The sequence below is a fragment of the Lynx canadensis genome, chromosome C1 (assembly GCF_007474595.2).
Source record: "Lynx canadensis isolate LIC74 chromosome C1, mLynCan4.pri.v2, whole genome shotgun sequence".
Taxonomy (NCBI): Eukaryota; Metazoa; Chordata; class Mammalia; order Carnivora; family Felidae; genus Lynx; species Lynx canadensis.
Genome location: NC_044310.1, coordinates 211,959,633 through 211,974,956, shown reverse-complemented (window position 1 = coordinate 211,974,956; position 15,324 = coordinate 211,959,633). Strand labels below are relative to the sequence as shown.

General features: G+C 42.6%; 2 protein-coding genes across 2 annotated transcripts in view; one reads left to right on the top strand and one right to left on the bottom strand.

Moving 5' to 3' along the window:
• Nucleotides 1-6,649, top strand: part of SLC16A14 (solute carrier family 16 member 14) — a 34,152-nt gene extending 27,503 nt beyond the window's left edge. Inside the window, 1 exon segment of the mRNA XM_032594529.1 lies at nucleotides 3,930-6,649. Within this exon segment, the coding sequence (XP_032450420.1) occupies nucleotides 3,930-4,081 (152 nt within the window). The 3' untranslated portion in view covers nucleotides 4,082-6,649.
• Nucleotides 6,650-10,827: 4,178 nt separating this feature from the next.
• Nucleotides 10,828-15,324, bottom strand: part of FBXO36 (F-box protein 36) — a 99,780-nt gene continuing 95,283 nt past the window's right edge. The window contains exon 3 of the mRNA XM_030326693.1: nucleotides 10,828-11,169. Coding sequence (XP_030182553.1) covers nucleotides 10,907-11,169 — 263 coding nt within the window. The 3' untranslated portion in view covers nucleotides 10,828-10,906. The remainder of the gene's footprint in view (nucleotides 11,170-15,324) is intronic.

Below are 15,324 nucleotides of genomic sequence, written 5' to 3'. Positions count from 1 at the left end.
CTTGCACCAAACTCATGCACTAAGGAATGCTGACAACATCATTGGCTAATTGCACTGTGTTTATTTAATTCATTGACTTTCCAGGCCAAGGAGCCAACATCGCAATGAGATGGAAGCCTAGTCTTTTGTGTATCATAGTTCAGAAGCGACTGGCAATATGAGTAACCAAATTACCACATGAAATTCTTGCTAGAAATTCAAGGTGGGCTAGAAATTATTACTTAGCTGGGTTTGCTACAGGAAAGATGATTGTTCACATTACTTTTTTCTCTTTTAATGGGTTCAGAAATGAATATGTTTCCCATTTGCCAAAGTGATTTCTACTGGCATTAAAAAATCTGGTACCATTTAGTAGCAGGTTAGACAATCACACGGTTCCATTTAGGAGAAGAATATACAATAAGATACTGAACAGACATTTCAGCCCTGGCATTTAGCAACATGAACTTTTTGATCTAATTCATTTCTAGCGTTGTTGGGCATTCAGTTCATCTCTTTGAAAGATGTAATAATAGTAGATACTTTTCTAGAAGTTTCCAATGTAAAATATAGCAAAACGTGGCCACCAGATTTCACTAAGAATCTGCACACACATACTTCCTCTGTTTGCCTAAAATATAGCAATTAACAGTGTTTTTCATCAAAAGCTGGGAATACCTATTTAATAATAAGAGAAACATCTATCATTCCTCATTGACAGACTCCAGTGAACAGTGAATGCAATTTAATAGGGAACCAGATTTTACCTGGAAGCTGTTGATTTGAATTAGTGGTTGAATCAAGGTTGCCGAAGATGCCAGTCTCCAAACCGAGGAACCGAGATCAGACCTGTAGGGAGAGGTGGTGAAGGATGAATGAGGTGGGCAGCTTGTCAGAAACACCGTGTCTCTGAAGGGTTACGTCCCTGCGTGTTGAGGATCAAGGCACATGGCAAAGCCCTGTCTCTCCTGACCTGCTTTGCATCTGACGCAGGGATGGCTTAAATTCAAAGTGGCAGAAATGTTAAAACCAGCGCCAGAGAGAAACCGCAGGAACCAGGGTCATTTAAAAATAAATCCTAGGGGCGCCTGGGTGGCGCAGTCGGTTAAGCGTCCGACTTCAGCCAGGTCACGATCTCGCGGTCCGTGAGTTCGAGCCCCGCGTCGGGCTCTGGGCTGATGGCTCAGAGCCTGGAGCCTGTTTCCGATTCTGTGTCTCCCTCTCTCTCTGCCCCTCCCCCGTTCATGCTCTGTCTCTCTCTGTCCCAAAAATAAATAAAAAACGTTGAAAAAAAATTTAAAAAAAAAATAAAAATAAATCCTAAATGTTGGGGCTCCCAGGTGGCTCCGTGGGTTAAGTGTCCAGCTCTTGATTTCAGCTCAGGCCGTGATCTTACAGTTTGTGGGTTCAAGCCCCTGCATCGGGCTTTGCGCTGACAGTGTGGAGCCTGCTTGGGATTCTCTCTCTCTCCCTCTCTCTCTGCCCCTCCCCCATACTCTCTCTCTCTCTCTCTCTCTCTCTCTCAAAAGATAATTGAATAAATAAATAAGAAACTATAAAAACTTGAGTGTGGCTTGTGCTCGTGGTTAAGCTTGGGGCTACAGGGGAGGGAGGGGCCGCATCACAGAGCCCTGGGAACTTATTTCAACCCCTTCAAACAAAAAAGTAAAGGAAATAGTATCTGATCTGCATACAAATTGATTTTCCAATCAGTTAAGATCTTGTCCTGTTTCTGAGACCCATGTTCAGCAGCAGGGATGGGTCACCTCGTTCCAGCTGTCAGGCATTGGTCATTCTTTCTACCCTGTCACTCGGTCATATGAAAAGCACAGATTTACCCATTGAAATGACATGGTCACCATTCATAGGGGATGAGTGGAGTATGGGAACCTCATTTATGTTTTACCGATTGTTTTTAACTGTAGCTTGTAGATGGTCCTGTCACGTAATCCGTTTGTAGGGACAGGGCACCGCGTTATCTGCAAGCAGGCCCTTCATAGGTCACAGTGGCGCACAGGTGTCAGGCGGTAACACAGAGCCAAGTTGGGTGTGGTCTCGTTCGTATGTCCGTGTCAGAGTCCCTTCTGATTCCGTCGGAAGTCACGTCTGTCTCTGGGGTATACGTTCAATCTTCCCTTGTTCCTCTTGTCTCGGATCAGAAATTAAGAAAACCTGAGAGCATTTTACTAAGCTACATCTCAAGAGCCCGGTATTTTCTTCTTTCGTGTGTTTATATCAAAGAACAAACTCAAAAAAGTTGGTTAACTTGTAAAGTATATCGGGAGCCCACCGCTTTTGAGCGGTTACAATATGTCAATGTTTCATGCTGTCAAGTGTTTGCTTTTCCTTATGACTACCTTGACTCACCCGGTCGCATTAATTATGCAGGAGATACAATGAATGAAGAGATAAAGACAAGAGCCAGGAAGTCAGAAGCACTGCTTGACATATTGAGCAGTTGCTTTTGTGTAGCTATTTGTGGGTGGGAGAAGGTTTAGTTGCGTTTATGTGTTCATTTGCCAGATAGTTTTGAAAAGATAGCTTTGAAAGGTGGTCACGAAGTACTCCCTTCCATCATTAAATCATTTCTATCTTCCTTATGTCTTTGCTAATGTACATGTGCATCTGAAAAAAAAGTGAATGTTCAAAATTTACGTTTTTACCATAAATGAAATTCTTGTGGATGGTTTAATCCTCTTAGCTTGCATGGTTTGCATGTCATGGGACCATGACATGTGACTGATTCTTAGATTTAATCACTGGGGTGTAACTGTGTTTCATAGTTTCTGAGACCTTTTTTTTTTCTTCCACATTTTAACATTTCTGAAATTGGAATACATTTTACAAAGCCGTGGGACATTGGGTCATATTTCAACTAACAAGGATATTTCTTTCTTATTGCTACATAAGATAATGATGCATCATGCAATTCATGGTGTCTTAGAATCCATGAACTATAATAGCATTTTACAGCCTAGTATGATGAGCGTATGAAAGCTTTAGATTATAATATTAAAGTATGATTTCTTGAAAACTGAAAATCTAGTCAGCATTGAAGGCTATCTCCTTGGCAATTTCAAGTTATATATATATATATATATGTGTGTGTATATATATATGTGTGTGTATATATATATAATATAACATATAGTTATATAATATATATATTAAAGTTTTATAGCTGTAAGTATGAATTTATAAAACATGGAAACTTGTATTCTTTATAGAATAGATGTTTACTCTCAAACACTCCACAGTGAATGAAGGTTCAAATGTCTCAGCCTTTTTTGGTATACATCAGAAACTCCTTCAGAAGGGTTTTGAAAGTTTGAGAAAAGATTGGTGGTTATATTTGTGAAAAAAAGAAAATCATTGGGCTCACTTTTCAACTGCTGGCTTTGTGCCAGCCTGAGAGAGCCTGAGAGCTGCACATCACATCCTCCCAGTGGCCCCCAGTCAGCCAGCCACTGTTCCCAGGCCTTGAGTACTTTGTAAGGTGCCCTAGCAGCTTAGAGAAAAATGCCTGCCGTTCCCAGGCACCGAGAACTCCGGCTTGTGTAGCCTGGGCTTAAAAATAGCTAAATGAAGGGCACCTGGGTGACTCACTCGGTTAAGTGTCCGATTTCTGCTTGGATCATGATTTCACGGCTTGTGGGTTCGAGCCCCACGTCGGGCTCTGTGCTGACAGCTCAGAGCCTGGAACGTGCTTCAGATTCTGTGTCTCCCTCTTTCTCTGCCCCTCTCCTGTTCATGCTCTGTCTCTCTCTCTCTCTCTCTCTCAAAAATAAACATTCAAAAAAAAAACCCTTTAAATATGGCAAAATGAAATGTTTGGGGTATTACATGACCTATAACTAAATCCTTATAGAAATATTTATAGGAGCAGTAATTGTGTTCTTGACTTTCATCAGCTATGTTACACTGAATATATTCTTTTTTTGGTTTTGCAGGTTGGATCTATGACATCACAGAAAAATACGATTTTTCCTTCTATATATGTGGCTTACTCTACATGGTAGGAATACTCTTTTTACTCATTCAACCGTGTATTCAAATTATCGAACAATCCAGAAAAAAATACATGGATGGCTCACATGTTTAGTGTCATGTTATGTTTCCCGTAAGATTTCTTTGTGGTACCCACGCCTACCTCACATGATTGCTGTGAGGAGCCTGTAACATTGTGGGGAAGGGCTTTGGATGGTAACGGGCACTGTCATTTGTAAATGTCATGGTCGTGACTTCGTTCGAAAGCAGCACTGCCTTTCCGTCTGGGGAGAAGCAATGCTGGGAGATATTAAAGCCTGAATATGTCTTAGAGAAGACAATGTCCTTCGAAGACACCCTATTAAATAGTCGGTAGAAATGCCCTTACAAAAACTATTCTCTCTCATCATCCCCTGGGACTAAGGTTTTAGCTACAGCTTTTGAAACAAACACGGGGAATAAAATCTTTTCAACTCAACTACTCTTTGTAAGGTGGAAATTAACCAAATGCTTTTGGAAAGCTTACAGAGGACTGGGTTTCAAGCACAAGAGTGTAACTAGGTTTCAGAACTTGTTACAGGGAGCTGTTGATCTACTAGTGAAAAGCAGGCTCTAATTTCAAAAGTAATACCTTTAGTACAATCAGAGAAACACAGTTTATATTTTTATGAAAGAATCCTGCAGCTGGGGAGTACGGTTTCTAAATCTTCCTCTAAGAAAATCATCTGCCGTCAATCCTAATTCAATATCTAGCTATAAACTGAACCTTAAGACAAAATGTAGATAAATAATAATGATTTCCTTAGTGAGAGGTCGTATTTGTCACACAAACATTGAATCAAGGGCTATGATTCAAGCACTTTTATTCATATCATTGGCCTCTTTGTTTTGGGGGCATGATCTGGGGTTTATAAAAAAATTTTTTTCTGAATTTCTCCCACCCAATAAATCAAGCAGAGAAGTAATTGCTGGCTGGTATCTAAAGCTGGCAGTTAATCATTTTTAAAGTGTGTTACTAATCCAGAATGTGAGACTATCCAATTGTGAGGTTCATAAACAGAATTCCCTTAGTCTAGATGCCTGTGCACCTGACAATGGAGTAGTGCTAACCAGTAGCCCTGCTCCAGAGTCTCTTGTTAGGGAGACAGTTCATTTGCCTGAGCTCGTCGAGGTTCCAAAAATAGTTCTCTTGACTGATTTCGTGCACAAAAGATAACTGTGGTCCATGACATCAAATAATGTTCTTCCTTTATCTGAGATGTTTATTTTTCTAAGCCAGAGCAGTTTTCGGACTACAGAATGTTCTTCCCAGATTTTGAAATTTCTGGCCGCCTTACTTGTTTACACATATTTTAGAACCGTGTAAATTTCTACTTACAATTTGCTCCTCACACATGTAAAAATCCTTTAATATCATTGCCCAATGTCTTGGGTCAAATTTATCTAAAGTGAGCACAGACCATTCTGTTATCCTTGGTAATTAGAAGCAGGGACAGTACTAACAATTGGAATCACAGAATGATACCCCAAGCTTCGTTTTAGCCAATAGTTTCAGGTTTTTCCTCCACCAAACGCTTCAGAGCTGTTGACAAGGGATTCCGATGTCTCGTGGGAGGAGTTGTGTGATTAAAGGGACCACCAAAATCACAATAATAATAAAAGGCAGCTAATGGAAAGGAGAAACAAAAGCATAGTTAGTATGCACACTCAATATTACCTCTAATGACTCAAGAATCGCCTGGAAATTGTTATAGATAATAAATTGCATGCATACTTCATTTGGTTCAACACAACGACCTATTTGTTACCATTACAGCTTTGGCTGCTGTTTAAGAATCCAGCTGTCTATTTTGATAAAGGTATTCTTAAATTCTGAGGCAATGCTCTATCTCTCTATATGTATTTACTGTAATATCAGATAACTAGATTGAGAAAAAACAAAACAAGACATGTGTTTTAAAACTGACTACAAGCCTTCCATTACTTTCATGTTCAGACAACACCAAATTAACAAGAGGCGGTGTTCAGTATTTTGAATGGTGCTATAGACCATGCATTTTGATGTTCACACTGCTGGCTGTGCATCATAAACATGAACTTTTTATCCAGTTCCCCGGCTTTCGTTACACCCAAGTTAGACCCGCTGAGGTGCAGTTCATACAGCTGTTCGTTGACTTTCTGCATTTGTGGAAGGGTGATTTCTACCAAATCAGAAGTTCCCATTTTACAAAAACAGTAAAACCTGCTTGCAGCGTTCATGTGGACAACAGAATAAAACAGAATGCTATGAAGAATTACAGCAAACATATTAACACTTCCTGTTTAAACTATGTTATTATTCACAGTTGACAATATTACAAATGGTTCATTGTATATTTATACCACGTGCTTTATAGTGTTCCCCTCCACACACACATATCCAAGCGACTTTTATTTACATAAGATGAAATAAATTTTGTCCTCTTTAAAGACGGTCATTGTGTTTTTATGTAAAATCTCTATTGTCTTGGCTTTAGCAGGGTAAAGTCCTAAAATGTAACTGATGATCATCTGTTTGGTTCTTTCCCCTGAAACAATTTTTTCTCTAGATGTGGTCATAGAACCACCTGGAGAGAATCACGTAAGGTGGTCGTTAGAAATGCCAAGCCCATGGGGTGCCTGGGTGGCTCAGTCGGTTGAGCGGCTGACTTCGGCTCAGGTCATGATCTCGCGGTCTGTGAGTTCAAGCCCCGCGGCGGGCTCTGTGCTGACAGCTCAGAGCCTGGAGCCTGCTTCTGAATCTGTGTCTCCCTCTCTCTCTCTGCCCCTCCCTCGCTTATGCTCTCTCTCTCTGCAAAGAATAAATAAAACATTTAAAAAAAAAATGCCAAGCACAGCTATTAAATCTGAAATGTATATGCCTTTTAATCAAGCAATTGCATTTCTAAAAACTTTTCCTACAAATGAACAAAGACTTTTGAGTTGTTGTTTGTTATAGAAAAGACTGGAAACAATTTGAATGTCTATCAATAGGGAACTGTAAAATAAAGTGTGGTATTTATGCAACTATTTTTTTTAAAAAGCCCCATCTGTAAAATTAGAGAACCTTATGCAAGATATATTGCTAACAGAAAAAGACGAGATAAAATATGTTTAATGTGCTCCCAATTATGTTTTTGTTAATACCAAATAAACATTATTCATATGGCTTGTATATGTATATATAGAACATTTCTGGAAGGAAATGTAAGAAAACACCAACAGAGGTCAGCTCTGGGGAGGGAGGTTTGGGAACCGGTATGGGTATGACTTTGTTCCTCGTGCACATAATGCTGTCTCAATTTAAAACTTGTATCCAAAATTATTATTTATTTTGTTTTAGAGAGCAAGCAAGAGAGAGAGAGCATGGGGAGAGGTGCAGAGGGAGAGAGAGAGAGAGAGAATCTTAAGCTTCACACTCAGTCCCATGAGTCTGGGATCATGACCTGAGCCCAAATAAAGAGTTGGATGCTTAATCGACTGAGCACCCGGCAGGGCGGGGCCGGGGGAGGGGGGGGTGCTCAAAATTATTTCAAATGTAGATTCCTGGATTTTCTTTGAATCAAATGAATTAGAATCTTGTGGGATGAAGCCAATAAACCTACCTTTTATTTATTTTTTATAATGCATTTATTTATTTTCATGTTTATTTCTTTTGAGAGAGAAAGAGAGCAACAGCAGAGGGGCAAAGAGAAAGAGAGAAAAAGAATCCCAAGTAGGGCTCCATGCTGTCAGCGAAGAGCCCGATGTGGGACTCAGACTCTCCAATCATGGGATCATCACCTGAGCCGAAGTCGGACAGTTAACCGACAGCCACTCAAGCCCCTGAAACCTGCCTTTTAGATAAGCTTACCAGCTGATTATTATGCACACTGAAATTGGAGACCCACTCTCACAGTATTTAAGATCAAAACCTTCTAGGGGCGCCTGGGTGGCTCGGTCGGTTAAGCATCCAACTTCGGCTCAGGTCATGATCTCACGGTCCGTGAGTTCAAGCCCCGCATCGGGCTCTGTGCTGACCACTCAGAGCCTGGAGCCTGTTTCAGATTCTGTGACTCCCTCTCTCTCTGCCCCTCCCCCTGTTCATGCTCTGTTTCTCTGTCTAAAAAATAAATGTTTAAAAAAAATTTTTTTTTAATTAAAAAAAGATCAAAACCTTCTAATCAATTTCATACACTTGTCCTGACTCTCGCATTGATTATTTCCTTTTATACAACATTCTGGTCAATCACTATCTTTGGAGCACTCATCTGTGTAATATTTTAATTCTACTAAGTCTTTCTGTTTCCATGGTTCTCTTCCAATCAAGAAATGTAAACTAGGCTTTTATAAGAACAAGACAGGCCGATGTAAACCTCCTGCCCTTGAGTGGCCTGTGTGTAGAAGGAAGTTGCTGTTGCAAAGCACTGAATGTCCCAGTGTTATCACAAAGCTGGGGGAAATTGGATTCATGACCTGTTTAAATGAAACTGTAACTGATAATAAAGATACAGAGGTTCAATAAAGCTAAGTGTATCTACTTGGTCAAGTGAAAGATACAGACTACAAGTGCCGGACTTAACAATCCTCAAACTCTTGGGTCTCAGGGCCCCCTGGCACTCCTAAAAACAAATCAACACCCAAAGATCCTTTTGGGGGGGTTGGTATGTCTTACTGATATTTACCATGTTAGAAATGAAAAGTGAGACATTTTTGAAAATATGTCTATATTACTTCATTTTGGAATAACAATAAGAAGCCTACTATATTAATGTAAATAACACATTTTTATGGAAAGTGACCATATTTTCCCCTCTAAATTTTTTTAGTAGGAATAGTGGCATTGAAATGGCATCTGGGGTGGCTTGGTTGAGCATCTGACTTCAGCTCAAGTCGTGATCTCACGGTTCGTGGGTTGGAGCCCTGCATCAGGCTTGCTGATGTCAGTGTGGAGCCCGCTTCGGATTCTCTGTCCCCCTCTCCCCCTGTCCCTCCCCCACTCACACTCTCTCTAAAAATAAAAAAGAATAGCGGCATTCTTTTACGTTTTTGTGACTCTCTTTAATATCTGGCTTCATAGAAGACAGCTGGATTCTCGTATTTGCTTCTGCATTTGATCTGTCGTGATATGTGGTTTTCATTGACATACATACATGAAGAAAGTTCAGCCTTCTCCCAATATGTAGTTGGGAAGGGGAGGAGTATTTAATAGTCTCTTCAGATAATTGTAGATTCTTTTTGAATACCATGCCAAAACTCAACAAGTGGTATTTCTTTTTTTTTTTTTCAACGTTTTTATTTATTTTGGGGACAGAGAGAGACAGAGCATGAACGGGGGAGGGGCAGAGAGAGAGGGAGACACAAAATCGGAAACAGGCTCCAGGCTCCGAGCCATCAGCCCAGAGCCCGACGCGGGGCTCGAACTCACGGACCGCGAGATCGTGACCTGGCTGAAGTCGGACGCTTAACCGACTGCGCCACGCAGACGCCCCTCATACAATATGTTTAAAACTCACATGCTCATTGTGTCATCCCATTTATATGAAATATCCAGAATAGGCAAAAATCTATAAAGACAGAAAGCATATTAACGGTTGCCTGAGGCTGGAAGGAAAGGGGTGTGTGGAGGGAGTGCCAGCGGGCACGGCTAATAGGGTATCTTTTCGGTGTGATGAAAACGTTCTGGAATTAGCTGATTGTTGCATAATTTTGCAAATATATAAAAACCACTGAATTATACACTTTAACAGGGTAAGTTTTATGGTAGGTAAATTCTATCTCAATTGGCAAGTGGACAAGCTCATGGAGGTTGATATAAATTATCCGAAATTCTAATTTCCTTTCGAAAGCTTCAATATCATCATTGGCAACAAATACTGCACTTATTTTCCTTGAAGGGACAGCCTCACTTTTCAATAATGTGTCTGCCAAATGTAAACACTGTATTTCATGGAAAAGGCAGTAAGTTCAGCTTGCAGCTTAGGTACAGACGTGCTTTTCCCCAAGACAACCACTGGACTTTGATTTCCAGCAGCTGTTCTTTGTGTATACCTTCCCATTTTGTCACACAGAATATTAAAAAGATGAGGGGTGCCTGGGTGGCGCAGTCGGTTAAGCGTCCGACTTCAGCCAGGTCACGATCTCGCGGTCCGTGAGTTCGAGCCCCGCAACGGGCTCTGGGCTGATGGCTCGGAGCCTGGAGCCTGTTTCCGATTCTGTGTCTCCCTCTCTCTCTGCCCCTCCCCCGTTCATGCTCTGTCTCTCTCTGTCCCAAAATAAATAAATAAATAAATAAACGTTGAAAAAAAAAAGTAAAAAGATGTGGACTCAGGGTAAGGACTTAATAAATAACAGGTAATAATTTTTATTACTTCATCAAAGATATCCGTAAGTGAATCTGCCCATTATTTGACTGCAAGCACCTGGCAGTGGGAAATACAGTGACTTCCAGCACATTCTGTCATCACTCCTTTGACTTGTGCTAAGGCACTGGCCGCTGACCCACCATCGCTTTTACACAGTCAGTGCAAGCATCAACACAGTTGCTCCGGGATCAGCCACGAGAGTGAATAAAGCTGTTCAGTATTTTGAATGTTGTAGCACCATCTGAGTTTGTTTATAAGAATTCACATCAAAGAACATCTCGGGGGCCCCTGGGTGGCTCAGTTGGTTGAATGTCCGATTCTTGATTTTGGGCTCAGGTCGTGACCCCGGGGTCATGGGATCGAGCCCTGTGTCGGGTTCCATGCTGAGTGTGGAGCCTGCTTGGGATTCTTTCTATATACCTCTGCCCCTCTCCCTTGCTTTCAGGCTCTCTCTAAAATGAAATGAAATAAAATAAAATAAAATAAAGGAAAAGAAAAGAAAAGAAAAGAAGACCTTGAACTAGTTGGTGTTGATACTGGATGACTACAAGCAAAATGGTGAGTCCGGCCACTTCTATTCATTTGTCGACGTGTAAGACAAAAGTCCAATTCTGCAGAGAAGATACTAACTCAGCCTTCATGTGTGCAGCTAAATCTCTAATTTGACACGCTACCGTATCATTAGAAAGTGGCATTGCTGTGGTTCCTTTTGCTGACTCTCCATCCAGAAGGCATCCAGCAGCGTCAGCTGCATGGGGCGTCTGTGCTGTCTCCAGACGGCTCAGCACAGTCACTTCCCCGCGCGGGGCTTCAATGGCTTTTGCGTTTCGCGTCTGAAAGGCTGTAATGATCAATTTTTGGCTTTTAATGAACTCATCACGTCTACATTTAAAATATTCAGTTCGCTTTTCTTTAAACTCTACGTTATTATTCTCAAAATGGTGCTGCAACTTTAAGAGGCCCCGAAAAGGTAAAATTTTAACATCATAAAGCCAAGGAAAAAGATAAATCTTGAGAAATATTTTGTTTCGTATTTACACTCTTTTTAAGCAGATTTCAGTATTTCATCTTTTTCAGCATCTTTAGGTTTGGATGGTGCAGCTGTGGGCTAAGAAAGCAAGCTTTCTAATCTCCCTTTTTTAAAGCTAATGATCCAGCCTTGAATAGAATACAAGTATAAGTAAATTTAAAAATCTTAGAATAAAATGCTATTAAATTCTAAAATCATGAGTTTTACAAAAGTTTAAAACTTATAAACCATTTGGAAGGATATTTTTAAATTACATTGTAAAATGAGACAACAAAGCATACCTACCTCTTGCTGTGTTTCCACGTAGGAGAACTTCAGGATATCAAAATGATTTATTCGGTAATAATGAGATTACCTAAATTACAAGAGGTACCACAAAATTTGCTAGCAAGAGCACAGTAGAAGTCCTGAGAACAAACTGAGGCAGCCTCTGACAACTGAACCTATTTATATCCTAAATCTACTGCCTAAGAAGATTCTAGAAAACACAAAAATCTACATGCATACATTCCACTAGCCCTCAGAGCGCTAACATCATGACAGGTTAAGTAGCCTCTGAAAAATTCCACTGTTCACTTGTGAAAGAATGAGTGGAAAAGTCAAATAATGTCTTAAGATCATCGTGAAAATATATTTGATCTCACAGACTGCCAAAAGGGTAGGAGGGACCCCCCCCCCCCCGAGGGTCCCAGCACTGCACTTTGAGAACTGCGCTGTTACAGGAATCTGAAGGACAGGGTCATTGGAAGTCGAAGTGGCCTCGGAGGCCAGGTATGATTAAGTTAGGGGCTGGCAGTGTGACAGGGGCAAGGAGAGACCCAAGTGAGCAAAACCACAGGCTCAGGAAAGCCCAGGAGAAGTTCAGGTTCAACAGGCACCTGAAGTAATCAGGATTAGGGCTGTGACCAGGCTGAGAAAGTAGGCGAGCATTGTACAAGACCTTGACAGACACGCTAAGAAAAGAAGCTGTCAAGTTCACACTGCTAAGCCCAACCTCTGCAAAGTGGGAGACAAGGTTGACGGTCAGACAGTGCGTCTCAAGTGTCCTCATGGAAGCACGTGTCCAGTAAGGACAGGATGGAGCAGAGAATACCGCCCCGCCCCCTGGCACACACACACCCAGGGTGCATATCGGAATCTCCAAGGAAAGGGTTTCAAACTATTACCCTCCAACCCTCTGTATCCCCCTCCACTGCCATCACCGAGCAAGCACCATGAGGACAGGGGCCCTGGTTTGTCTTCTTCAAGCCGTTCCCAAGCCCTTGGCACAGTGTCTCCAACTGGGCACAAAGCAGAAGTCTGCGAAGCACCTGGTGAAAGCCCTCTTGGTGAGCTGTGTTTGGTGTTGGTGAGCTGGAGCACCAGCAGGCTCTCTCTTGTGTAGCATCACACCACACAGGCTTGGAACAGCCTGGAGAAGTAACCTGGAGGTAAGTAGAGGCGCGTGTGCAGGACGATTAGGGGCGGGAATAGAAGAATCCTTCCAAGGTGGAAGGAAAGGAGCAGTGGGTTAGGAAGTGAAGCTGGCTAGTGAAGAACCTTGGATGTTAAAGGAGAAAAAAGCCGAGTGTTTACTGACCGTGAACTTGCTGGTGGGTAGGGCGGTGTTCTATTTAGACGAGCGTCCCGGGGGGCTGAGTCCAGTGCCTGGCACAGAGTAACTAACAAATGGTGTTTGGAAATGAATTAATAAGGAGAGTCAGGGCAGCAGCTAAGGGGGTGGCTTCCAAAGACTGCCGAGGGAGGGCAAGGCCAATGCAGGAAGAGCAGAGGACAGAGTGGGAGCAGCTGGAGGGGGGGCGGCTGGTAAACGAACAGTGGAAGAAGTTTGGTGGCCGCCGAGGAGAGAAACAGGATGGCACGAAGAAGGACAGTAGGGTGAAGTGAAGCTTCTTCCAAGGAATGATGGGTACATGTAAGGGAAGGAAAGAGACGGGAATCTGTGAAGAGGACAGCCTGAAGGTACAGGAGAACACGGAGGGGGAAGGACCGGGGTCCCTGCCAACAGGAAGGGGTGAGCACTGGAAATAAGGCGACGCCTGCCTCTGAAGGTGGGAAGAAGAAAAGGCGGGACCAAGGACGGGGAGATTTAGAGCAGGAGAGAAAAGAAGCCGTGCGGTTTACACTGGTAACTTCATTGCTGCCAAGTGGGAGGCACGGCTTGAGGACCCACCGGGGGGAGTCCAGGAAGTAGATGAGACCGTAAGCGGGCTGTCACAGAAATGGCGGGAGGCCAGATGAGCCGGGTCGGTCTCTGTCGTGCACCAAAGAGGCGCATCTTAGGATGCTCTCCGGCAATGCTCTGCAGTCAGCCGCAGGGAAGAGGAAGTAGTCTGCCAGCCCAGGGTGAAAGGGGAAGAGCGGTCAGGTGTCACTGAGGGTGTCACTGATCACGGAGTCCAGAGAGGGCAGGCAGCCAAGTACAGCCAGTGAGGGGCTACTAGATGAACAGGAAGAGATGGGTCTGAGGAGGCCCAGGTTAGAGTAGAGCAAAGAGTCACAAGTGCTCGGAACAAGTGGAGGAAAGGAGACTTCCCTCGAAGGGGAGGTGGCCTCACCCCAGAAATCTCAGATGTGAATGCTTCAGAATAACCGGCCATGTTGGCCGTGTTGGAGTGTGGCTTCTGTGGACCCGAGGCCTCCAAAGTCAAAATGTCCACAAACAGCGAGGGTTGAGAATGCTGGTGTCGAATGACAAAGGCTGAGCAGCAGCTGCGTTTGTCACCTAGGAAAGGAGAACTGGGTCATACGGAGGGCAGACATCACTGGAAAAGCATTCAAGGTGCCACAGATGAACGGTATTGACTTCCAATAATGACAAGCAGGGAGGGTTGGGTTGAGGGTCTCAAACTGGCCCTGGGGAGCCCCTCCTGTTGTCAGGTGAAGTTGAAAAATATAAGAGTCCTTGGGACGGACTGGTTCCCAAGTGGAGGGAGTGGCAGGAAGAGGAGGAGACTGAGCCTGGAAGGTCCTGGTGAGCCATATTGAACACTCCACTCAATCCCTTAAGTTTCCTGAAGATTGTGTGAGGATTTTGAAAAAGAATTTACTCCTTATTATTAAATGAACTTAAGATATTTATTTATAGAAAAAATGGGCAATAATTTAATTCATCAAGAAAATAGATGGAGGGGCATTTGGGTGGTTCAGTCAGTTAAGCGTCCGGCTCTTGATTTTGGCTCAGATCATAATCTCATGGTTCGTGGGATTGAGCCCCACATCAGGCTCTTCATGGAGACTGCTTGGGATTCTCTCTCTCCCTCTCTCTCTCTCTCCCCACCCCCTGCTCTCTCTCACTCTCAAAAACAAATAAATAAAACTTAAAAACAAAAAAAGAACATAGATGGAAAAGTCTTCAACAAAATATTGGCAAACCAAATCCAACAATATGTTTTAAAAAATCATTCACCACAATCAGGTGGGATTTATTCCCAGGATGCAGAAGTGGTTTGCCATTCACAGATCAATCAATGTGATACATCACATCAACAAGGATAAACCATATGATCATTTCAATAGATGCAGAAAAAGCATTGAACAAACTACAACAGCAATTCATGATAAAAACCCTCCACATGGGACTGCAAGCTGGTGCAGCCACTCTGGAATATGGAGGTTCCTCAAAAAACTGAAAATAGAACTACCCTACGACCCAGCGATTGCACTACTAGGCACTTATCCAAGGGATACAGGTGTGCTGTTTCAAAGGGACACATGCACCCCCATGTTTATAGCAGCACTATCAACAACAGCCAAAGTATGGAAAGAGCCCAAATGTCCATCGATGGATGAATGGATAAAGATGATGTGGTATACAATGGAGTATTACTCGGCAATCAAAAAGAATGAAATCTTGCCATTTGCAACTATGTGGATGGAACTGGAGGGTATTATGCTAAGTGAAATTAGTCGGAGAAAGACAAAAATCATATGACTTCACTCATATGAGGAGTTTAAGAGACAAAA